Raw genomic sequence first — 26,275 nt, forward strand, 5'->3', positions numbered from 1 at the left:
ATTTGAGTCTTATCAAAGCAAACAACAAACAAGTGGTAAGGAATTCCAAAATTTGTGATTGTATTAACCTTTCATCCACCACACCAACTGTACTTCTTATCTCATGTTTTGTTTCGTTGACACATGTCGAGTACGATACTATTATGCTCATGGGGTTCGAGGATGATATATAGTGCTTTCGGGTCAGTCGATCCGACCCAAACCTGCCTGGATCCGTCTCGATGATAAAACAAAATATTATTATAGGAGTATCCTTTTTAACCCTGATGAGTGTCTTGGAAGTAAAGATATCAGCCTTATTCCCCATTTCCCCCTACATGAATTAGAGCATGCTAGGGGCATCTAACATGAAAAAAGGTTCCACCAAACAATTTTTGCCCAGCTTCTAAAGTTACCTGTAGAGAAATATTAATATCAATTATTCTAGCATAGTCCTTTGCTATTTGTAGTTATGATACCCTTTGAAATTAGATAATTTGTTTGTTCAAAGAATAGTGTTATTTTGAATTATAATAACACATTTTTAACTCATTTTTAACGTTTATTTTCCGACAACCATGACATCTTTAATTTTGCCGAAATAGGCCAATATTGTAAATCACATAATTGTGCAAGAAACGAGTAAACTAATTAAAGTTGATGTAATTTTTGAATTATAATAACACATTTTTAACTCATTTTTAACGTTTATTTTCCGACAACCATGACATCTTTAATTTTGCCGAAATAGGCCAATATTGTAAATCACATAATTGTGCAAGAAACGAGTAAACTAATTAAAGTTGTGTATTACATGAGGTCATATTCCAATGCTTATAGCACCCTAATCCAAAATCAAGATTAAATCTCCACCCTTAGATTTTAAAATGAGTGGATGAGATTAAGCCTGACGAATCTCAAGAAATAGTAGACAAAATATCAACAAAAGGGTAATATCGTCATTATGTTATTATATGATAATTTTCGTGAATGTTTTTTTATATCAACATAGTGTATTACAAATATCAACAATATGGCATAAGAATATCAACAATACAATAAAAATATCAACACATATTTATTGAGATTCTTACATGATTTTATTGAGATTTTTGATGTATTTGGTGATAAAAATCTGGTTATCAACATTTACGAAAACTAAAATAAAAAATATCAAATTTCATCATCCGAACGTCGTCGGAACATATTCAATTGAGATCTCGTTAGAATCCTTATAAAATTATCTTTAATTTGATATATTTTTTGTGAAAAAATAATTTAAATTGAGAGAGTTACGTAAATTTAAAGTTTTCAGATGATTTTAATGAGAGAGAATTGACATTAATACCCTCTAATTTTATTTATTAATTTTCTTAATTAAAAATATAATTATGTGACATTATTTCATCCACTGAATCTTCTAATCTATTGGCTAAGATTTAATTTTAATTTGAAATTGGTAATTAGTTACCAATTGATCACTCCTATGTGCAATTTCCCCTTTAATTATTATAATTATTTGTAATTTACAATATCCAATAAAAACGGTGAAGATTTGAGAAGAACGTATGATTTCACTTAACTCTAAAGTCGCCATCAACATATTACTATACATAGAATAACAAATCTAAATATGATTCATGCTAAATTCGACCGTTTTATGGATATTACACGTGTGTTACCAATATAAGTTTTCACGTGTAAAATTGAAGAAACAAAATGCCAATCGATATGAGGTAATAATTCAAAAGGTCATTGTTTTTCTGTGTGTGTTTTGTAACTATTTTGCTTTTAGTTTGTTAGGATGGTGAATGTTTTGCCTGTATTTTATGATTATTGATTGAAACTTTTTCTTTGATTTGGAATTGCTACTGATCATTTTTTAGTGGATTATGCTGGCAAATAATGTTAGATTGTGTCGCTTAATTGTTTGTTTTCTTATATTTGTCCATTATTTTTTCAGTGATTTTAGATAGTATGTTATATATTGATTTTTTTAGTGATTTTAGATAGTACTCTCCCCGTCCCGCTTTAGGAGTCTCGGTTGATCAATTTTGGGCGTCCCGCTTTAGGAGTCCCGGTTGAGATAAATTAATAAAAAATGGCTACAAAGTGTTAAAAGTGGGTCCCAACTTCCACTACAACTAATAAAAAAGTGTTAAAAGTGGGTTCCAACATCCACTAAAACATTTATGTATTACACACTAAACACTTTTTTCTTAAAACATGTGCCCGACTCAACCGGGACTCCTAAAGCGGGACGGAGGGAGTACAAAATTTTCCAAAAATTTATTTTTTCTCAGGAATTTTAAACTTGACATATAATATCACGAACTTAAGCAATTGTTGAATTTTTCACATCGACGACGAAATCTGGTTGCATCTTACTTACCATCACATCACATTACATTAGATATATATGGTTACCACTGGAAAATGATAGTTATGTGTTTATAAAGCCTCTAGAAGACAGATATAATTATTCATCTCATTTAAAAAGTAGTCGGATTTCGTTATTGACTTACTGGTATGAAGAATTCAACAACTATTTAAGTTCGTGATATTATATGTCATATTTAAAGGTCGGGAGAAAAAATAAATTTTTGGAAAATTTCGTGATTTTACGCTCCAATGCCCCTTGATTTTATTATTTTACAGTTTTATTTCTATTGTAAATTGGTACTCTGATAATCAGCAATTTTAGCTTTAATGTTACTTTTATATCTAAAAAGAAACAAAATAAAAGGATGGCATGATGCCGAGTAGATTCCACTATATCCGGGGTGAAATAATACTAATAAATTAGTTAGGCGGTAACACTAATACTCCATCTAATAATAACAGGTGCATTGTTTGTGGTATCGGCATATGAAAATCAACGTCACGCCAAGTATATATAATCTCTTCAATTTGCTGCCCAATTTTGATTCATAAAGTTTGGAATTTTTGTCACAAAATTTATAATAACAATAGTTTGCTTTGCTTACATCCCTTCCTAGTCCACCTTATCATTCTTTTCCCGGATCATCATATCCACATGTTATGTAAGAACAATGACATTCCAATGCATAAAATTAATACTTAATTAGTAGTACAATTTAAGTATTTATCTCCACTATCCAAATTCATATGTATGTAATAGGACTTGATCTTAAACACTTACTGTACATTATTTATATTTTTATTTTTCCTCCTCTTTTCTCTAAAATATGGCTTGATTTGAAATATATACTCCATCCATCCACGATTATTAGTCCACTTTCTCGACACTTGTGTGTAAAAAATATGAGTTGAAAATAGTAGTAGTACAATTTTGGAGTAACTGCTTTTAAAGTCACCAACTTTCCATGAATTCCGGTTTTTCCCACGAACTTTAAAAAGTTCGTGTAATGTCACGAACTTTATTGTCGGTTGCCATTTTCTCATGTCAGGTTTTCCAGTCTGATTCAAACTGTTCGTTTTCTATTAAGGCAATATCCAAATTCTTTTATCTTACTATCGTTATCTTCGTCTTTGAAATAGCTTCGCGTGGGTACCTTGTACGCTTCAATCGGAACTCGGATGAAGAAATTATGGCCATTTGATGAAGGCTGCGACCTTGTACTATCATAATGACCATAACTTCTTCATCCGAGTTCCGATTAAGGCGTACCCACGCGAAGCTATTTCAAAGACAAAGATAACGATAGTAAGATAAAAGAATTTGGACATTGTCTTAATAGGAAATAAACTGTTTGAATCAGACCGGAAAACCTGACATGAGAAAATGACAACCAACAATAAAGTTCGTGACATTACACGAACTTTTTAAAGTTCTGGGAAAAACCGAAATTCATAGAAAGTTGATGACTTTAAAAGCAGTTACCCCTACTATTTTTCCATACCACTTTCCTATCGCTATAGCTAGCCTATACAATTGGCTCAACTTTTTAAGAAGTTATCCTTATTTCAATCTCCATCAACCCATAAATACATTGTACTACTATATAAATTAGAGTGAACTACAAAATTGGTCTCTACGTATGACAAGTCGAACGCTAGAGGCACCCATGTTTAAAAATGCATTGTAAGCCTCTACGTATGGGTATAATATCATTTCAGACTCTTTTTCATTATTTTGAGTCTTTTATACCCTTTTCCCCTCAATTTTAACCTAAATATAATTCCAAGGATGTTTTAGTCTTTTTCATTTTTATTACTATTTACTATGTTTATTTTATATTAAAATATTATTTTTATTTAATCCACAAATATTGTAAATTTAATTAAATTGATAAAATTAAAACACTTATCAAACTAAAATAAAAACATAAATCATTTTTAGTTAATATTAAAATTAAATAGAAGATGTTTAATATTAAAATATTTTAGTTAAACTAAAATAAATTCTAATTTCTCAATTAGGTTAATATTAAAATTAAATAGAAGATGTTTAACTAAAATATCAAACATAAATCCTAATATTTCGACAATCCATCTTCTATTTAGTTTAACTAAAATAAAAATATAAATTATTTTAATTTATCAATCTAATTAAATTTATAATATTTATGGATAATTGAAAATAATATTTTAATATAAAATAAACATAGTACATAGTAATAAAAATGAAAAAGACTAAAACAACCTTGGAATTACATTTAGGTTAAAGGTGAGGGGAAAAGGGTATAAAAGACTCAAAATAGTGAAAAAGGGTCTGAAATGATATTATACCCATACGTAGAGGCTTACAATGCATTTTTTTAAACATGGGTACCTCTAGCGTTCGACTTGTCATACGTAGAGGCCAATTTTGTAGTTCACTCTATAAATTATACAAATATAGGTTACGAAATTACGTTGGCTTGTATAGTTGTATGTATATATACACACTAAACCACGATTATAACATCCGAACACACATATTTCGTTAAAGGGGAGTGATCAATTGCTAGCTCATCATTTAATTGCTAACTACAATTAATTTAAGGTCATATGATTTTAGAAAACGTGTGGTCTACAATTTGTCACGTGTAATTTTAATTTTTATTAATAAAATAAAAAAAGATAAAAAAAACTCCAAATTAGAGTTTTGGATGAAAATGTTAACATAGTGTTTCGAAAATATCAACACAGTGCTTTGAGAATGTCAACACAATGTTTTAAGAATGTTAACTCATTGTTTATATTGACATTCTACGTGTATTATATTGACATATTTTATATAGTATGTTGACATTTCTGCTAGTACGAAAAAAATAAAAAAATTTCGAAATTTTTTCAAATTTTGACGTCGGAACATATGCATGTAGGATATCGTTGGAATCCTTATGAAATTATCTTTAAATTGATATATGTTATATGAATTTAAAGTTTTGGTATTTCTTTTAAAAGTTAGTTATAACTAAATATGTAGTTAATTGACATTAATATCCCTATTGATATTTTTTGGAATTAATCTTATGGCCTTATTGACGTTTTTCGTTGATCGTATTGACATTTAGGGATTAATGATCTAAGCCCTCAATTTAAATATCTAATGACTATTATTTAGTTGTAATTAGCAATTAAGTTATGAATTAGTAATATAACACCCCCGTTCGGTTAAATACTCAATAAAAACTTAGGTCGTAAGTTGTAATTCGAGTTAACCACGTTTATGAGACCAAACCAATTACATTTGTTTCCTTAAATAGAAAGTGAAATTTATTTACTTTTAGGCAAATTACGAAATAAGCGTGAGTCAGTTGAAAGATGGTCAAAATTGTACAAACCAGATATTATTGTGAAGAAATCTTATTGTTGGTATATAATTGAAGAATTTAATGTTGAATAGTGATTGGCTACATAATATTATTTTGGTGTAACATTTAATGAAACCTCACCAAAATATAAAAATTCTAAATACATGTACCATGATTCGTGCATTTATGTACCTTCTATGCAGTGGTGGACGCAAGATTTTGTGGTTGGGGGTCCAATATATTGGTAACGTATTTTTTTATGTCGTTGTAGCCAAAAGTTGCGACAAAAATGCGCATAAGAGCATCCACAGTGGTGTCTATTATCCGTCTCTTAACCCTCTCATCTCTTCACTATTCATGGGCCCCAATGTACTTTTGACTCCATCTCTTAACTAAGAGATAACGCCCACTTCTTTCTCGAGAGGAGATGAGAAACACGCTCAATATCATTTGATTGAATAGTTGACCCAGCCATTTGTTGTTTGAAGAAACCCTCCACTTCAATTGGTAATTTTTCACGAAAAGCAGACATGAGATAAGAAATCCAGTGTTTCACTAAGATTTTGAATAGCGGTCCCGAATTCAAGTTGATTCTATTTCGCCTCTTCCTCAGAGAAAGACGATCAAATAATTCCCAATCACGGTCCTTGCGGATCGGATCATCCATATAATATACAAAAAGAAACTCCAAATATTTGATATCTTTTTCTTTGAATAAGATCTCAATTCCAGCGACGGTTTCATTAGATATCTTACAACTAGAATCCCTCTTTTTTCCGATCCAGTTCCTCCACCACCGCGAACCCCAGTTAGATTCAGGCATGCTACACTTTTTAGTTATTGGAAGAACCCAAGTACTCTCTTTCGGATTCAGGAAACAACTCTCAGAGATCTTTTTTCCTTTTGGACCATCCATCTCTTAAACCATCTCATCATCTCTTAACTATTCATTCAATTTCATTTTTCATTTTTATTTCCAACAAAATCAATTAATAATAAAACACACTTCATTAAATAAAATAAAATTATAATTTAAATACCTAAAAATATGAAAAAAGACATAATTAAAATCCTAAAAAAATAAAATAAAAACACACATAATTAAAATCCTAAAAATGCGGTGCTTGGTACGGTTCCGTCGCCGCCGTCGCCAAGCCTTGGGTGCCCGGCGTCGACGAACCAGCCAGAGAGTGGTACATGCCCCGCCAGTCTCCAAACGCGTTTAAATCGAAGCCGCTGGAGTTCCGTCACCGGATATTTTTACAGAAATTAGAGAGGAAAGAGAGGTGGTTTGAGAGAAGAATAGATGTGGTGTTTGGAGTGTTTGTGTGTAGAATAGAGAATGGAAGAGTAGTGTGTATTTATAGAAAAAAAAAAAGAAGCTACCATTAATTTTTTTTTTTTTTTTCTGAAAAACGTATTTTAAAAAAATAATAATTTTTGACGTCATAATTACGACGCCCACTCGCGGGCCGGCGAGTGGGCGTCATGCACGCACCAGCGCGCGCCACGTCTCTCCGGCGCGTGGCGAGACCGTCTCGCCAGCTGCTTCTTCCGCGCGAGACGCGGGACGGGATGGCGACGGGATGTTGCCCACAACGCTGTCTCGCGGGCGTCTCGTCCCTCCGAGACGAGATAGGGATGCATGTAGCATCCGCTGTGGATGCTCTAAGATGAGTAATGAGATAGAAATAATTAAATGATAGGAAAATTCGAGATAAGTTAAGTGATTCGAACACAGGCTGTGAAGTCCAGAGAATCAAATACTGACCACTTATGCAACTGAGCAGATACATTTATTGAAATAAATATAGTTAATTTTATTCGGAATTCTTGGGGGTTCCATGGGTCCCCCAAGACCCTTAATAGGTCCGCCACTGCTTCTATGTGTATGAAATATATACAAAGGTTAATTATGATGAGAATACGATACATTTTTCGTGAAAATATTGTGACGTTATATTAACGAACGTATAAATTAACCCTATTAGGCGTGACAATATAATTAAATGCATTAAAATGTAGACTTTTGCCTCCTTATTTGATTCAAATTTCGATGACGTATTTTTCTTTGACTAGTGAATTTTTTCTTGACTATGTTGTCTTCTATGCTAATTCAAAATTCAAGAGTTGATATATATGTTAAGACTTAAGAGTATATGTATGAGATAGAGATTGAAACAAAAATGTTTTGATTCTTTGTTGTGGTAGTATACTGGTATATAGTATATATTTGGCATATTCTTCTTGACACTAAAATTAGTGAATCAATTATCAACTCTTGGATTTTGAATTTGAATCGCGCATTTCAGAAAAAATAAAATACTCAATTGTTATGCATTAAAGGCAATAACTATTGTTTGCCAAAGCTACAGAAGCCATATTCTATTTAATTTTGAGATAGAAAAGGATTTTACACTTTATTTTGTCAGTTTCTTATATCAAATTTGTAATGCAATTGAATTAAAAATATTTTCCAGTGCACAATAGATTAGTTGATAACATTATTCAAGTATTCAACAATTCAAATTAAGTTTGTCAGGGAACCAATTATAGTTTTCGTACATTAGCTAAAAAATAAATAAAATTATACATCGATTTAAGAAGCAAGTTAATCAAAATTTTAGTAAAATTTCGTTAAGGCCATGTTTGGTTGACATGAAAGTAAAGTTAGAAAGGAAAATGATTCATGAGAAAATGAATCATGAGAATATGATTCTTAATAACTTTACTTTCCAGTGTTTGAAAAATATCAAGATTTTATATTTTATATTTGATTTAAACACCAAACTAAAATAATGCTAGTACTTATAATTTTATATTTATAAAAAAATATAAATTTTTAATAAATTATTAATTATAAATGATAATAATTATATTATTATATTTACTATTTCGATAGATAGTTTAGATATGGATCATCCATGATAATATGTAATAATATAATTTTCATAATAGTTACATGGAGTATTATAATCATAAATAGTTATAATAATAAATATGATTATTATTATTATAATTATAATATTTACGGATATTATAATTAAATAAAATTTATAATTTAAATTTCACTACGATTTTATTGATTATTTATTAATTTATAAAATAATAGTAATAATTATTTATTATTATTATTATTATTATTATTATTATTATTATATCATTTATATTATAATTATATTTTAATTATCTAATGAATTATTAATTACTATTATGATAATAACAATTATATATAAATATTATAATAATATAATTATAATTATGATAAATTTAATTATAGTTATTTATTATACTGAAATGAAGTATGATTTATAATTTTAAATTATTTTTAAAATATTATATTTATTAATAATAAAAATAATAATCATCGTAGTAATAATAATAATAATAATAATAATAATAATAATAATAATAATAATAATAATAATAATAATAATAATAATAATAATAATAATAATATATTGCATTCTAGTAAGAATTCTAAAACTAGGAAAGAGAATACCTAAAAAAAGCTAGGATTCTGAATCCTGAAAAGTTGTACTAACTTTCCTTGTAAATACTATATAAATACACTATATAAATACACGTGACACAACACCATAATCTTGCAACTAAAATTATAATCGTCGCATGCTTTTATTCGTAACTTAAATGTAATAATGATTGCACACTGGGCGCACGTTGGATAAAAAATTAGTTAATCTAAATTTTATTGAGAAGAATTAAACATTTGGATTATATATAATGTGCACACTCATACAATTAATGTATCCATTTCCTTTTTTTCTTTTAGGGAATCACTAACGATGAATATAATTTTATCGCTAATAAATAATCAATAATTTTTTTTCATTATATCTCAAAGAACGAAAACTAACCATCAATCATATATAACTATACGCGTCGCACACACCATATTCTTGCTAACTAAAATTATAATCATCGCACACTTTCATTCGTAACTTAAATGTAATAATGATTGCACGTCGGACGTACGTCAGATGACAAAGTAGGTTAATCTAAATATCAGTGAAGTTAAATATTTGGATTGTATATAATGTGCATTTTCATTCTTTCTCAACCAATGAGAATCACCCAACAATCATATATAACTTCACGGGTCACATACACCACATTCATGTTAACCAAAATTATAATTGTCGCATGCTTTAATTGTTAACTTAAATGTAATAATGATTGCACTGGACGGCAAAGTAAGTTAATTTAAATTTTAGCGAAAGACCGTTAAATATTTGGATTATATATAATACTTACATCATATTCATACAATTAATGTATCCATTTACTTTTTTTTATTTTAGAAAATCACTATCAACAGATATAAATTTGTCGTTGATAAGTAATTTTAAAATATTCTCCATTTTTTCTCAATCAACGAGAATTATCCGACAACCAAATAGGTACACGTATCACAAACACCATATTCTCGTCAAACTAAAATTGTAATTGTTGTGTGCTTTACCGACATTCTTTTGTTACATAATAACGACAACCCAATCACTGACATTCTTTTGTAACATAATAACGACAACCCAAGCACCGACATTCTTTTGTAACTTAATAACCACAACCTAGGCACCGACATTCTTTCATAACTTAAGAACGACAACCCGGGCACCGACATTCTTTCATAACTTAATAACGACAACCCTAATCATCAATATGTTTGGATTGAATATAACACGCATCTTCATACAGATATTGTATCCATTTCCTTTTTTGTTATTAAAAAGTCACTAGCGACAATATAATTTTGTCACTAATAAGTAATTTTCAAATACTCTTTATTTTTTCTCAACAACGAGAATACTCAACAATCATACATATAACTACACGTGTCATAAACACCATATTCTTGTTAACTAAAATTATAATCGTCATGTGCTTTAATTTGTAACTTAAATGTAACAATGATTGCACGTTGGATGAAAAATTAGGTCAATCAAATTTTAGTGAAAGACAATTAATTATTTGGATTATATATAATGTCACATTTATACAATTAACATATCCATTTCCTTTTTTCATTTTTGGGAATCACTAACGACAAATATAATTTTGTTGCTCAAAAATAATATTTAAATATTCTTCATTCTTTCTCAAAGAACGAGATCTACCCATCAATCTTTTATAACTATACGTGTCGCACACACTATATTCTTTTTCACTAAAATTATAATCGTCGCGTGCTTTCATTCTAACTTGAATGTAATAATGATTGCACGTTGGATGCACATTGAAAGACAAAGTAGGTTAATCTAAATTTCACAGTGAAATATTTGGGTGGTATACAATGTGTATTCTCATACAATTAATGTATCGATTTTCTTTTAGTTTTTAGGGAATCACTATGGCGAAAATAATTTTGTGGTTGATAAATAATATTTAAATATTCTTCATTCTTTCTCAACCAACGAGAATCACCCGACAATCATATATAACTACACGCGTCTCATACACCATATTCACGTTAAATAAAATTATAATTGTCACGTGTTTTCATTCATAACTCAAATGCAATAATGATTGCACACTGGACGAAGAGTAGGTTAATTTGAATTTCAGTGAAAGACCGTTAAATATTTGGACTATAGTATATATCATACTCATAAAATTAATGTCCTTTTTTTTAGAAAATCAATAAAAACAGATATAGTTTTATCCCACATAAGTAATTTTAAAATATTTTCCATTTTCTCTCATTTAAAGAGAATTATCCGACAATCAAATAACTACGCGTGTCACAAACACCCTATTCTCATCAACTAAACGCGTGATTTACCGACACTCTTTCATAACATAGTAATGACAACCCACACACCGACGTTCTTTCGTAACTTAATAACGACAACCCTAATCCTCAATATGTGAAATTCAAAATCTGATTCTCCTTCCAATGTTTGAAATGCAAAAGTGTCAATCGGATTATGCTAAGTATATATACCACAACAATGAATCAAATCAAGGCCAAATAGGCAAAGAATAACATGAATGTCCCCAGCCTCATACAAAAAGGTAAAGATACTGATAAAATTATTTTAGACTAAATAAAAGTATATAATAATCCAATTTGATGCAGTGCATATTTGCATATACACACAAGCAAGGACAGGTGGTTGGTCTGAGGTTTTTGAAATCCATAAGAGGAAAATACCTAAAAGAAAATCATAAAAAAAGATTCTTTAATTTTCAAATTCATTTTCTAATCTATTGGTTTTCATATAAGATTCTCAATTTCTTGGAGACAGAGTTAAAACTGGGAAATCTGACAAGAAAAGGAGATAAATTGGGTGAGCCAAGATTATCCCAATTTCTTTCTTTTTTTCGGTGCATTTCTTTTTCAACTCCCAAAAGAAAAAAAATTACTCTGGGCAGAGATGCCTATTTGATTGACTTTTGGTAGGTGTGGTTGAGGGAATTGAATGAGATTTGTTACTTTTCATTTTTGTGTATTGGTTTGAAATGTGAGAGAGGGTATGAATGTGGTGGCATTATGTGTATGCTAGTGAGGTGTTTTGAGTAAGTTAAAGAATACTGTCCTCATTAATCACCCCACCCTTTCTCTAATATTTCATACCTCACCACCCACCAATTTCATTTCCATCATCTTTCTCTCTTTCTCCCACCCCATTTTTCAAGACTCTGTTTTCTCTCTCTAAATTTTCCTTGCTGTCTGGGATGGGTTTCGCATCTCTCTGATTTAGGCTTCTCTCAAAGGGGGAAAGCAGAGGTGGGTGTGAAGGAGTTTCTGATTGTGTTTCAAAACTTTATGTAGCTTACAACCGAGTTTTTTCCTTCAAAGATTCGATTTTTATCTGATTTTTGTTTTCAATTTTCAGGTCTTGACTTTGGATCTATTGCTGTATCTGCTGCTCTTTGGCCTGGTAAATTTTCTCAGATTCTTACATGTTTGTGTGTTTAGTTTTGGATTCCTTTTTTGGGTTCTGTTTGGGAATTTGATGTTTTCTTCTTTTTTCCCTTTTGGATTACCAGCTATCATATGTAACCTTATGTTTCACCCTTCGATTATGCTTTGAAATTCATGCATTTTAAGGTGTTGGTTTAGGATTTTCCCTTTTGTTTATTTGTTTTTTGGAAGAACAATTTAGTTGGATTTAAATCTGTTACGCTTTTTCTGATGGTTTCATATTTTTGTATGTGATTTGCAGATTAAATTTTTATTGTTTCTTGAACATATGCTAAAAAAGTGATCTTTAATGTTGGAGTAGTGTTGAATGGTGCCTTTGAATTTAAGTTTTCCCCAAAATGTAATACTCCATACTGTTTTACTCTTGTATTTTGTATCTTGTTCTTGAATATGCTTTCGGAAAGTAGTGAATACATGAAATTTACTGATGATTTGATGAATTCTATGGTTGCAGATTTCCTGAAGAACAGTCTTGCTATTTTTTCTACATTAATTTGTTTTGTTCATAATTATTGGAATAAAATTCGGCTTAGCCGTAATGCAAGGGCCAAGTAGCTCCGTCAGTACTTTACCTGAGAATATAGGATTTGATCATGGCTCTGGGTCGGGTGACGCCACCATAGAGTCCCATTCCCAACTTCCGTGGACTAGTATGCAGGCCACCGTGCAAAACCGGCTACCAGATTACAGAATGCTGCCAAGTGAGGCCAATAATCAGTACTTGCAACATGTGAGGCATGAGGGGCCGAATGTGGAGTGGAGTGTAGGTGAAACTAGTTCCAGTTCATCACAGCGCCTAGGCGATCAAAATGAGAGGAAAATGGAGAATAGTTGGACCTTTGGCTTGAGAACCAACCTCGCCTTAGAAGAGAGGCAATACGAAGACTCTGATGTTCGTTCATTGGATAACATCAATGTGAACTCACAAGGAAGTCAGGGTGCACACACTGGCTTTGGTTTGCGCACTTCTAGCTCCAGCGCCCTTCCTCAGGATCTTAATATGATCTCGGGATTTGTTGATTCAGATGATGATGATGACAACGATGATGATTGCCAGGTAGTCGAGCGTCCCGGCTCCTACATATCTATTGGACTGTCTAATGAACAGATGCAAGCTCCCCGCACCTCCTCTGATCCGTTTTCCATGCCTCCAAGGCGCGGTGGCTATGTGATGGACGAGAGGGAAGACAGGCCGGGTCTTTCAATCGATGGCCGACATATGTCATGCAAGCGAAAAGCTCTTGAAGTGCAAACAGGACAGTCTTCGGGAGTAGGGAGCTCAAGTTTTCAACATGATGAAAGAAACCAATTGCATACCATGCCAACCACTCATGTTGCTGTCAGCAACTCTAGTGTACCGGCTTCAACACACAATGATGCCATCGTTAATAATGGTTCGGAGCCAGCAAATCCGAGGCTCAGGCTTGGTGCAGCAGCAGCAGCTCGTTCTGCGATGCCTTTCTCGCTGACCTCTTCAGGGAATGCAGAAAGTTCCCGTAGAAATTTCCGTTTGCGAATGAATGGCCTACACCAACAGGATACATTTCCCAACAACTCTCTTTTGACCGAGACTGATGTTGGAAATGTAGGCCTTTCATCTTCTAGGCACTCTTCTAGATTACTCCGAAACCATCTATTTGATATGGCCCCGTCTAACTCAGTGGAAAATGCAAACCTAAACAGCCGGCCTGTTCTGTCTGATCCTCTTGTGCGCCGTAATAATCATCCTAGGTGGCAATCGAGAACTAGCAGGTGGGCTGCTGCTATTGCTGCAGCATCAGCAGCTTCCGAAGACAGGAGGATGCCTTTCGGAGAGCCTTCTTCAAGGCATATTCCACAAAACATTTCCGAGCATCCTATGTTCGTTCCAGCAAGTGAGATGGGAAACTCATCTCAGAATCCTACGAACTGGAACTTTTCTGGCGGGAGCAACAGTGTGGCTGGAAATTCCGCATCTAGTTCTCGGGCCGGGTCCAGCACCGGCCTCAATGCTGCTGCTACAAGTTGGTCCCATCGGAGCCATCCCCAATATCCTCAGAGATTATCAGAGATTGTGAGGAGATCTCTGTTGTCGAGTGCAGGAGCCGAGGCTGCAGGTCAGAGCAGCAATCATGCTGCAAGATCGGGACTACCTCAGGAGATGGTACTTCCATCGGGATCTGAAAGTCATGGTCATCGTGGGCTAAGCTCGAGATCAGCATATCTGGAGAGGCACGTCGATGGTGCTTTTGGGGTACCGCATTCGCTGAGGGCTTTGGCTGCTGCAGGTGAAGGAAGAGGCGGTGTAATGTCCGAGGTATTCCACATCCTCCTTTCATTTGCAATTGTTCCATTAGTGCTTCTATCGTCGCTGATGTTTTATGCTTTTTGTTTGTATTTATAACTTGGGTTTGTGAATTTTTTTCTAAGTAATGCCATGCCTTAAACTTGTATCGCTGGCTATTGATAACTTATTTATGCGTATCCAGTCTTTAGTTTTCACGCTTCGAACTCCATGAATGATGCAAATAAGGTCCATAGGCTATGTTTCCCTGCTTAAAAAAACGTTTGTTATATTGCTTAGGAATCAGCATTGTATCAAGAAATTGAATTAGCTAATTAACTTTGAGGTTAAACTGAATATAGATTAATATACTTGTTTTCTGGCTTTGTACAGAAGTGTTTCAAATTGAAAGAACTAAAACTTGACCGTAAATGTAATAAGCGTGTTAAAGTTTACTGATCATCAACGTCATGTCTTGTTTTTCTCTCTCACGATGTTCTATATGCTTTAAAGCACTTGTATTTGGTAAAAAACATTGCTGTATTACACTCATTCACAGTGTCTATTTTTTCAAACATGATGTCTAGTTAAACCGAAGATTTTATCACCCATTCTATTTGTAGATCCTTGTGATTGATTAAAGTTTGTTTCCGTTTTTAGCAGATTCGCCACGTCCTGGACCTCATGAGGAGAGGGGAAGGCTTGAGATTTGAGGTCTGTATTCTTTTCCTTTTTCGGTTTTTTACCTACCACGACTCACTTGGCTTAAAACCGTCCCAACTTCTTGACTATATGCCATTGTGCTGTAGTGGAAAATGGAAATGCACTTGTTGTAAAGTGGATATGTATTTGAACTAATTATCTTGCTATTGTTTTCTTGTATGGTAGGATGTGATGATCCTCGATCACTCGGTCCTTTTTGGGATGGCCGACACCCATGATCGGCACCGGGATATGCGACTAGATGTTGATAACATGTCGTACGAGGTGAGGATGCAGCACCGTTTGCATTTTCACAACACATCAATGCTTTATGATATGCATCAGCTTGATTTTTCCACTCGTTTCCAGGAACTATTGGCCCTAGAGGAGCGCATCGGAAATGTGTGCACCGGGCTGAGTGAAGAAACCGTGACGAGCCGTTTGAAACGACGGAAATACCTAGGTGGTAAAGCCAAGAATGCGGCTGAGATGGAGCCTTGCAGTATATGTCGGGTGAGGCCACAACATTCTTCGACACGGTTCATGCAAAACCGATCTTTTCAAGTCCGTTTTAGGTATTCATGTCGTTGTTGCGTTGCAGGAGGAGTATAACAAAGGTGAAGATCTCGGAGCGTTGGAATGCGGGCATAATTTCCATGCCGACTGCATCAAGGAATGGCTGATGCATAAGAACTTGTGCCCCATTTGTAAAACGACGGGGCTGACCACCTGAGACACGGGCACCAGCAGTTCTTGGCTCGTCTTTCTAACGGAGAGTTGTGTTGGCAACGTGAGTCCTTAAAGGCATCGTTGCTAAGAAGTTCACCGTCTTCCCTTTCGTATTTTCGCCTCCGGCAGCCCTAAATTATCTTTGCTCTTCTGTGGAAGATACAGTGATTCTTGAAAAGAAAATGAAATTAGAGAACCTTGTTCAATTTAGTCAGCAATTGACAGGATTTTTGAATATTCAACTATTTACATTCATCTACCTTGTTACATTTGACAATAGTTTTATGATATTTTATTGGCTTTTATTTGCTTTATTATTTGAAGTTTCATGCTAGTATATATACTCAATGTTACTACGGAGTACTAGTTTTTTGATGAAATATATGCTCAATGTATTTTTAAATAATCCATTATTTCTCATTCGACAATGCATATTGATACATCTATGTGTATGAACCATTTTATGTATTAATATAAGTAATAAAAAGTGGTCCATTTTTTTCGATTTCCTTAGCATAAGGTGGGTAATCATAATCTTCATTGGCCCTTTGATTTTTGACCCAATTTGATGCCTAGTACCTGAAAATTATAGGGGAGGCCACTTAAAATTAAATGAAAGTGTTTTAATTGCTTTAAATATGTATTTAAGGTACTACACTACTACCTATTTAGTTTAATTATTAGTATTTGTTTCGATGCCATGCAAATTGCACCTACTAGGCTACTAATAGGCATTTTAAGAACACAAAAGCTGTGGATTAACATTGCAGTACCTATATATTCCTATTAATTAATTATGCTAAGCTTATCGCAAATTGAATGAAATTTACATATATGGCTGCGTTTGGTACATCGGAACCAAACATCGGAATCGGAGGTATGGATTTGGAATTGAAGTTTACATGCTGCGTTTGGTACATCGGAATTGGAGGTATGTAATTGGAATTGGAGTCTTCAATTCCAAATTAAATATTTGATATCATAAAAATTCTTGGATTTGGAATTGAATAATTACAATTCCAAATACTCCAATTCTACAATTTAAATTTGATATCAAAATTCAAAAGTAGTGGAATTTCAAATACTTACTCCCTCTATTTTTTCATAGTTGAGTCATTTTATCATTTCGAGAAGTTTCTTCATAGTTGAGTCATTTGCTTATATAACAACTTTTTCGTCTTTCTTACTTTACTCTCTCTTATTTTAATCTCTCTACTTTATTCACTTTATACTTTATTCTCTCTACATTTTCCTCTCTCTTACTTTTTTATCTATTTATTTAATACATCCAACATTTATTTCTAAAACTCCATGCCAAAAAGTTCCGGCTCAACTATGAAGAAATAGAGGGAGTATTAAATTACACACACAATGCACACATTTGCACACACACACACACACACAGAGCACACATTCACATACACACATTCTTACACACACACAGAAAAAACATTCTCACACATTCACACACACACATACACTACACACACATCACACATTCACACACACACAAACGCGCACACACACAAACATACACACACACAACACACATTCTTACATGCACACTGTGCACATTCTTACACACATTGTACACACACATTCGCACACACACTGCACACATTCAAATTTTTAAATACAATTCTATATCAATTATTTCATTTTATCAAACAAAGGATTTGGAATTGAATTAGAGTTCCTTCCAGTTAAATTCCATAGAATTTCAATTTTATGTACCAAACGGACCCTATAGAAAACTTATTCATCCTATAACAAGTAAAAATATTTCAAATATATAAACAGATTCAACCAAAGGAAAAGTAAGAGCTTCTCACAAAATGTGTCACCATTCATCCTAATTATTCCTTCTATGTAATTACATGCTTAATATCATGATCTATTATATTTCATCGTTATATTTGTTCATAGAAAAATAAAAATAAGATAAAATACTCCATTTATAAAAAAAAATAGTTTATTTTTTGTCATTTTGATCTGTGAATCAAAATTAAACAATTTATGTTTTTGAAAACGTTTTACCAACATTATGCTGCTAATGATGTGTATTCTCTAACAATACCACTAATTACCTTTTCTTTCTTTCTTTTTTATCATTTTTACTTTATTAATTTTGTAGTACTAAAATTCATATTATATCTAAGGTCTTTATTTGTAAACAATGGATAAACATATTTAAGATATAAATAAATAAATAAATATGATACATATAAATAAAATAGGATGGTTCCAAATTTCTCACGCGCAACTTGGAATGAGTAATATAGGGGATGGTGCCTTTTAAAAATGTATACTCTATAATCTAATCTAAAGCTCTGTTTTAGGGTACGATGGATCCAGTTGGACGTGATAACCAAACAAATTATTTCTATAATTTCTACACTTTATTATTTAATATTTCCAGTAATAAATATTTGTTCCAACTACTTCATTTTATAATTATATTTTTGCTTCTATTTTGGCTTTAAGTGAAACTAAATTTGGACAGTTTGGTCAGAAGATAGAAAATAGAATGAAAATAACAGATGACAACTAAGTTATCAACAAATTTATCATTTATATGACAATGTCATATTATAATAAAAACTTTATTTCAGTCGCATGCTCCGTATTATATTATTTATATGTATCAGTATAACGCTGCAGCTGCTGTATTATTGAAATATTTTTGGGTAGGTAATGATTTCAAATATCATGATTTTTTAGCTATGCGATGATGAATTCATGATAAACCCGTCAACACAAAATAACAATTGAAAATGTGTTACTGTTTATTGGTTTATTTTTTAAGTTGAAAACTCATTCGGAAAAATTAAGTGTGATTTTTTTCCCCTTTATATTTAGAAAAAAAAAGACTTTAATTTAAATATATTTATCATATAGTATAAAAATATGATAAATTTGTATATTTAAAAAGCGTTAATCTTGTTAATTAATTGAAATGCGAAACATTTACCTATTTTATTGGTTTTGTGTGTAAAACAAAATTTGTTGCACCTTGAAAACTGAAGGATCTCTTAGAAAATTAAGAAAACATGAGACCCCTCTGTTTAAATAAACAAAAGATTAGGAGAATTAAGGCGGGATGATAAGAGATTATCATTCATTTATAATTTAAAAGAATATAATAAATTTAAATTAGTGCATAAATAGCTCTTCTCATTTTCCAGAAGAGGAAAAATACAGGAAAGTGCGGAAACCGCTCTCTTTCCGAATATAGAAATGAAAAGTATCGATTTCAGCAATATTTGTTGATGGGAATATGAAAAAGCTGCAATGCCTTTCTTACTTTGCAGCGAAAATAACCCAATAATCGAAACTCCTTTGGTTTATTGACTTCAATGTCTGCTCTTTTCCATCAGAATCGCTTCAAAATTCAAAATTGTCAAATCCTCTCCCACTTTTTTTCATCATTGGAAGAATGAATATAGAATCAAATCAGTTTAGCTAGCTTCAATTTTGCTCTTTTCTCATTTTCAAGACCTTTCAAATCACAGAGGGAGAGAGATAGAAATACAAAGTTTGAATCTTGATTTCTGATTCATTTGATGAATTTTGGTGTGTGAAAAATGTCGGATCTTTACGGAAGCAATGAATCTGAAGACATGTCGTCTTTTCTCCAAATTCTTCTACAAAACTCGTCTTCCTCCGCCGGAGGCTTGTTCGGCGGCGGAGGGGCGGTGGCGGAGTCCTCCACCAGCATAAGTTTCTCTGATCCCAGCTGCAAGAATCTCTCTTCCACTTTTGAGGTAAACGACGAATTCTTTCTCATTTTCCCTAAAATCTTGATAGATAGCTTACATTTTTTTGGTAGCTTATTAAGCTTGTGCAGTAGTTATAATGTTCCACCTAAATCTCATTTGAGAGTTGTGATTGCAATTTCAACTTTGGCTCTTTGTTGTGATCAATAATCCCTTTGAAAAAAAATTGGTTTTTGGTTTTGGGAATTGATGAATGATAGGGAGGAGAAGCTTATGATACAATGATGAATCCGGTGGCACCTCGTTCTTCGAAGAGAAGTAGAGCTGCTGAGGTCCACAATTTATCAGAAAAGGTGTGTGATGGTCTTAGTTTAGTTTGTCAAGATCAGGTTTCTACTGCAAATTTGTCTCAAACCATTAGCTGTTTTGGACAGAGGAGGCGAAGCCGGATCAACGAGAAGCTGAAAGCACTTCAGAATCTGATTCCGAATTCTAACAAGGTCTTTTAGCACAACTTGGTTCTCTTTATCTAGAATGTTCTGCATTGAGTTTAGGATCCGAAATGTGAAGATTTTGTGTGTGTTTCCTATTGCTAGACTGACAAGGCATCTATGTTGGATGAAGCCATTGAATATCTCAAACAGCTTCAACTGCAAGTTCAGGTTTTCGCCTTCTCTTCTCTCTGTAAACATATGCTTGCTCGGTTTTCAAAGTCATATCATACTTGTCCGATCCAACTGTGGCCTTAAAGGTTCGCGTGCTGTCAATTCCTTTCGTGTTCAGTATTTGTGTAGCATAATAATTATTCAATTTATGTAAGCATTTCTGTGTGAAATTTTCAAGATTTCTCATGTTAAAAGGAGTGGCAGATTTGAACTTCAACTTCACAATCTTGTAGTATAATGTATGTTGAAGTTCTAGTAGCTGAGACGCGCCTCTCGTTTGCAGATGTTGACAATGAGAAACGGGTTGAGTCTGCACCCCGGATACTCCCTAGGGTCACTGCAGTCGATGCTAGCACCACCCTCAGTTGGTCTTGACATAGACGAAGGCATTCCATTGCTACACACAAACCGAGGATTGGAGTTCTCTAGGGATCAAAACGACGTCTTTATGCAGACACCAGCAAACCACGGTCCCTCAGCCCTGCCAATGCTCGTGCCATCCACATCAAACGCTGCTAACTCTGCAGTGCTCCCGAGCTATGGATTGATGGCCTCCACAAAGGTACTAATGCTCGATTTCTTGATTCAGCCAGTGCCATGACTAACGGTTCTTATCCTCCGCTGCAGGATATCTGCAGGGATGACACTTTGTCGCGGTTGCAGCTCGATATAAGCTGCTCGGGCAACAATTCTACGGCCAGGGTGTCATCGCAGTAGTTGTAAGTTATAATGAACAGAGGAAATAAGAATACCAATTTGAGAGAGGTGATGTTGTTTCTAGTTAAATGATGTCAAGTTAAAGATCATTGTTGTGTTTCTTCTTATTATTCAAACCTCTCTTTTTTCACACATAATTGAAGTTTTTGGGTTAATACTATTGATGTCTAGATTGCTTTAGAAAACATTGGATGATGAGATGTTGCAAGATTTGAAAATGATGTTTTAAGAGCAAAATATTGTAATTCTGATCCCATGTAATAACATTAATGTGTTTGAAATGTAATTTATTGGGTTAAAAATTATACTACTAATATTGTAGGGAGTATTAATTTATTTTATCATTGAGATATGGTGTATTATTGTGTCGGAATATGTCCCCCTATAGATTGGGAAAATACATTGATTTTTTTTAGGAATTTCCCTTATATACTATTCTAGGCATCATTTTCATAAATTTTGAGCAAGGGCCTTTTGATATATTTTTAATATAATTACTAATTGAAAAAGTGGACTATATTGGGTAATTCCATAAGAAATAGGAGTAAGTGACTCAGTTAGTGGAACTAAAGTGTGTAAAGTAGATTTGAAAAACAATGTACTCCAATAAGAATAATATTTGGATTACTGGTGGATATATTTTTGAGTTAATTAATTATAGGATTGTTTGTATCTAATGTATGTCATTTTCCAAATTCATAACGATTTAGAATTTGTGTTAATTATGTAAAAGAGAATCTTTCTCTTCGCAATGTGTATAAACTGACCAAATAATTTACTTTATTTATATCGAATTCTTAACCTCTCATACCTAAGGGATGAGATGTTGAACTATCATGTCACCTATGTTAATTAAAATAAACTAATTCTCTTTAATTTCACTTGGACTGAAAAATATACTCCTAAGGGCATCCGCGACGCTATCTATTATCCGTCTCATCTCTTCACTATTCATGGGCCTCACTGTACTTTTCAGCTCATCTCTTAACTAAGAGACAACACCTGCATCCCTCCATCTCTTAACCATCTCTTAACTATTCATTCAATTTCATTTTATTTTTAATTCCAACAAATTCAATTAATAAAACACACACTTCATTATAAATAAAATAAAATTACAATTTAAATACCTAAAAAAATAAAAAAGACATAATTAAAAAACTAGAAATTACAAATTGCACACTTAAACTCAAATAAAAAAAAATGGAGGCAAAGAAGTAGAAGAAGGAGTTCTCTAGTGACGATAATCTAACGGTTGCCAAATTTTGCCCAAATGTGCTCCATTAGATCCTCCTGGAGTTGGGCGTGGGCGGTAGAATCACGTGTCCTTGCCCGAATAGACAACCGCTCTTGCAAAGACGGATGCACTCCCGTTCGAGGCGGACTACTTGCGGTTGAGCTTCCCGGGGTTTCAGGGTCGAACCAATTTTCCGCCTCAGGTCCTTCGTCGGCGACAATCATGTTGTGCAAGATTATGCACGTATACATGTGTCGACCATATTCTCCATAAACCACTGTCGAGCCGGGGCTTTGATAATGTTCCATCGAGCTTGGAGAACCCCGAACGCTCTCTCCACATCCTTGCAAGCAGACTCTTGCTTCTGCGCAAAAAGAGACTGCTTTTCGTCCGCAGGCCTGTTGAACGTCTTCACGAAGGTTGGCCACTTCGGATAGATGTCGTCGGCAAGATAGTACCCCATTTTATACTGGCGATTGTTAGCGATGAAGTTGATGGCCGACGTTTTACCATTCAGAACTTCAGCGAAGAGGTCAGAGTTGTTGAGCACGTTGACGTCGTTGTTCGAGCCGGGGACCCCGAAATACGCATGCCAAATCCATAGCCGGTAGTCGGCGACGGCCTCAAGTATTACGGTGGGGTGGGTGCCTTTGTGGCCGCTCGTGTATGACCCCCTCAACGCCACAGGGCAATTCTTCCATTGCCAATGCATGCAATCGACACTCCCGAGCATCCCAGGGAATCCGTGCACTTGTTCATGAAGACGGAGCAGAAACTGACAATCTGCAGTGGTTGGCTTCTTCAGAAATTCGGCGGTGAAGGCTGCCCGGATGCCTTTGCAGAAGTTCAACAAATAAAGTCGCCCAGTGGATTCTCCGACGTGCAGGTATTCGTCGAACGCATCCGCCGTTTGTCCAGTAAGCTGACGGATCGCCGCAGTACATTTCTGGAGCGTCGTGTGGCTAGGACGGCCAACAACGTCGAACCCTTCTCTGAAGAACTCTTCCCGTGCCGCCAATGTACTCGCGATATGCAAAAATAGCGGGCGTGACATACGGAAACGGCGACGGAAGTAGATATCTCCCCACACCGGGTTCGGACTGAAGTAATCACGTTCCAACCTTGCGGCGGCTTCCTCCCGGTTACGGTGGATGTATGTCCGGCGTCGCCTAGGAGGCGCGGCGGCTTCCTCTTCCCTACGTCGATCTTCTTCTAGCGATTCTTCCATTATTCGACGCATTTGCTCAAATGGATCCATAATTGATTAAATTTGGGAGAAGAAAAAAAATAAAGGAATGATTTTATAGAAGTGATTGGAGAGGAAAGAAAGAGAGATGAGAGAATAGATGTGTGTTTGTGTGTAAAAAAATTTAAAAATATGACCGTTCAACGCCAGATTTTTTTTTAAAAAAAAAATTGAATTATGACGTCATAAATCCAACGCCCACTCGCGGGTCGGCGAGTGGGCGTCACGCCAGCCGCCCGCGCGCGCCACGTGGCCCCGGGCGCGTGTCTCGCCATCTCGAGGCTTGCCTCGCCGGGACGCGTCGGGCGTCGAGACGAGACGGGAGCCGCAACGCTGTCTCGATGCCGTCTCATCTCGTCGAGACGAGACCGAGACAGCAACGAGGCAGCGTTGCGGATGCTCTAATAACTTTCAGAGTGGGACAATGCATTTCTCATTGCAAAAAGAACAAAAAAAGAGTATACATTAAATAGCTGTAAATAAAAATTTCGAGTAGTGGATAGAGCATAATAAGGGCATCCGCATCGCAGCGCGATGCGGTCTCGATCTCGTCTCGACGAGACGAGACGAGACGACATTGAAACAGCGATGCGGGATCCGTCTCGTCCCGACGAGACGGGCTGTCTCGACGCGTGACGCGTCCTGGCGAGACCGGCCTCGAGCTGGCGAGACACGCGCCCGATGCCACGTGACGCGCGCGGGCGGCTGGCGTGACGCCCACTCGCCGACCCGCGAGTGGGCGTCGGAATTATGACGCCATAATTCATTTTTTTTAAAATCATTTTTTCGAAAAAAAAAGGGTAATATGACTGTTTTTTTTTTATATTCTATAAATACTCTTCTCCATTCTCCATTTTACACACAGACACACATCTATTCTCTCATCTCTCTTTCTTTCCTCTCCAATCACTTCTATAAAATCATTCCTTTATTTTTTTCTTCTCCCAAATTTAATCCATTATGGATCAATTTGAGCAAATGCGTCGAATAATGGAAGAATCGCTAGAATAAGATCGACGTAGGGAGAAGGAAGCCGCCGCGCCTCCTCAAAGGTGACGCCGGACTTACATCCATCGTAACCGGGAGGAAGCCGCCTCAAGGTTGGAACGTGATTACTTTAGTCCGAACCCGGTACGGGGAGATATCTACTTCCGTTGCCGTTTCCGTATGTCACGCGCACTATTTTTGCATATCGCGAATACATTGGCGGGACAAGAAGAGTGTTAGGTTTGGTATACTGAAAAGCATGTCTCGAGCAAGTTTCGCGCGAATAGAATCTTGCTTGTATACGTAAAACTCTACAATCCACTTTTAACCCGATTCAGTATTATTCGAGCAGCCTCGCACGAATAGAATCACTATTATTATTACATTGTATTTGCTTGTGCATTTATAAGATGTTTTACAAACATTTAAATGCATAAGAAGTAAACAAAGTCTAAGTCTTTTGTTTAGTAGACCGGTTGTGGGCGTCGTCCACTTTAAGGTAACACGGTCAGATCTATGTAATGCTTTGCAAAAGAAAAAGAAGAATTTCACAACCTAGATAGGCTTTGGTTACCTATCGTGAAAGGTTGCAATGTCAGTCCTCATATTTCTAAGCCTTACTGAAATAATTTGACATTGGTGTGGTATAGTACTGAACGGATCTAACAGCAAGACGTGTCTTTATGCTATATACTGAAAGACTAGGTCTTGATAAAATGTTATTTCTTAATCTACATATGTTAGCATTGAGCATACGGTATCGATTATGCACTACTTTGACTTATCAAATGGTGCGGCGCAACCCAATAATCCTGATATGTTGGGTAGTGGTGATTAATATCTAGCGGTGCTAGGATTGCTATTATGTTGAAATGTGCACGTTTGATAATGTCCTCAAGAGGAGCTCGAACAAGGTTTTATTATTCGGAAAACTGGCCAGTTGGAGTTTTATTACTCTATGAATAATAAATAAGTATTTCTTGCTAAGTCCACTCTTGGAATTAATAAGATATTAATTAATTAAGTCCATAGCAGACATTAATTAATTAATGGACATTTATACCTTAAGCACGAGAAATAAATAATAAATAACGAAAATCCGGATCACTTGTAATTTCGGATTTGGATGGGGAGAGTTCAATATTACTTCTGTAGTGGCTGCTCGTAATATTCCAATATAAGCTTGTATTAAATTGTGGGTTCAATTTAATTAGTAAAAAGCTAATTGGGCGAGCCCATATCCAAAACCTTCCATAGATCCCTGTCTGGGCCTAAAAGGAACTTAATATAAATAGGAGAATAAAAGAGACAGAATGATCACAATTTTCATACTTGAAATTTTTGAAATTTTCGGCCCCCCTA

The 26,275-nt window shown here is 34.5% G+C and overlaps 2 protein-coding genes across 3 annotated transcripts; both read left to right on the plus strand.

Moving 5' to 3' along the window:
* Positions 1–12,025: 12,025 nt before the first annotated feature.
* LOC125222189 (putative E3 ubiquitin-protein ligase RHG1A) lies at positions 12,026–16,659 on the plus strand. Of its 2 annotated transcripts, none has more exons than XM_048124682.2 (7): positions 12,026–12,453; positions 12,563–12,607; positions 13,106–14,947; positions 15,578–15,628; positions 15,803–15,901; positions 15,986–16,129; positions 16,218–16,659. In XM_048124682.2, exons 3-7 carry the CDS (start codon positions 13,190–13,192, stop codon positions 16,347–16,349), a joined length of 2,184 nt encoding a protein of 727 aa, XP_047980639.1. In that variant the 5' UTR covers positions 12,026–12,453; positions 12,563–12,607; positions 13,106–13,189; the 3' UTR covers positions 16,350–16,659. The 2 variants fall into 2 exon arrangements, with proteins under 2 accessions (XP_047980639.1, XP_047980638.1); XM_048124681.2 differs by having other exon boundaries at positions 12,027–12,453; positions 15,575–15,628.
* A 2,918-nt stretch (positions 16,660–19,577) lies between these two features.
* LOC125222744 (transcription factor ALC-like) lies at positions 19,578–21,748 on the plus strand. Its single transcript, XM_048125524.2, has 6 exons — positions 19,578–20,109; positions 20,322–20,414; positions 20,496–20,561; positions 20,658–20,723; positions 21,010–21,288; positions 21,354–21,748. The coding sequence occupies exons 1-6, from the start codon at positions 19,930–19,932 to the stop codon at positions 21,441–21,443; spliced, it is 774 nt and encodes a 257-aa protein (XP_047981481.1). The 5' UTR covers positions 19,578–19,929; the 3' UTR covers positions 21,444–21,748.
* Positions 21,749–26,275: the final 4,527 nt, after the last annotated feature.

This window comes from Salvia hispanica, chromosome 1, assembly GCF_029641045.1.
Source record: "Salvia hispanica isolate PSC_SH4W2 chromosome 1, Shi_PSC_v1, whole genome shotgun sequence".
NCBI classification, from domain to species: Eukaryota; Viridiplantae; Streptophyta; class Magnoliopsida; order Lamiales; family Lamiaceae; genus Salvia; species Salvia hispanica.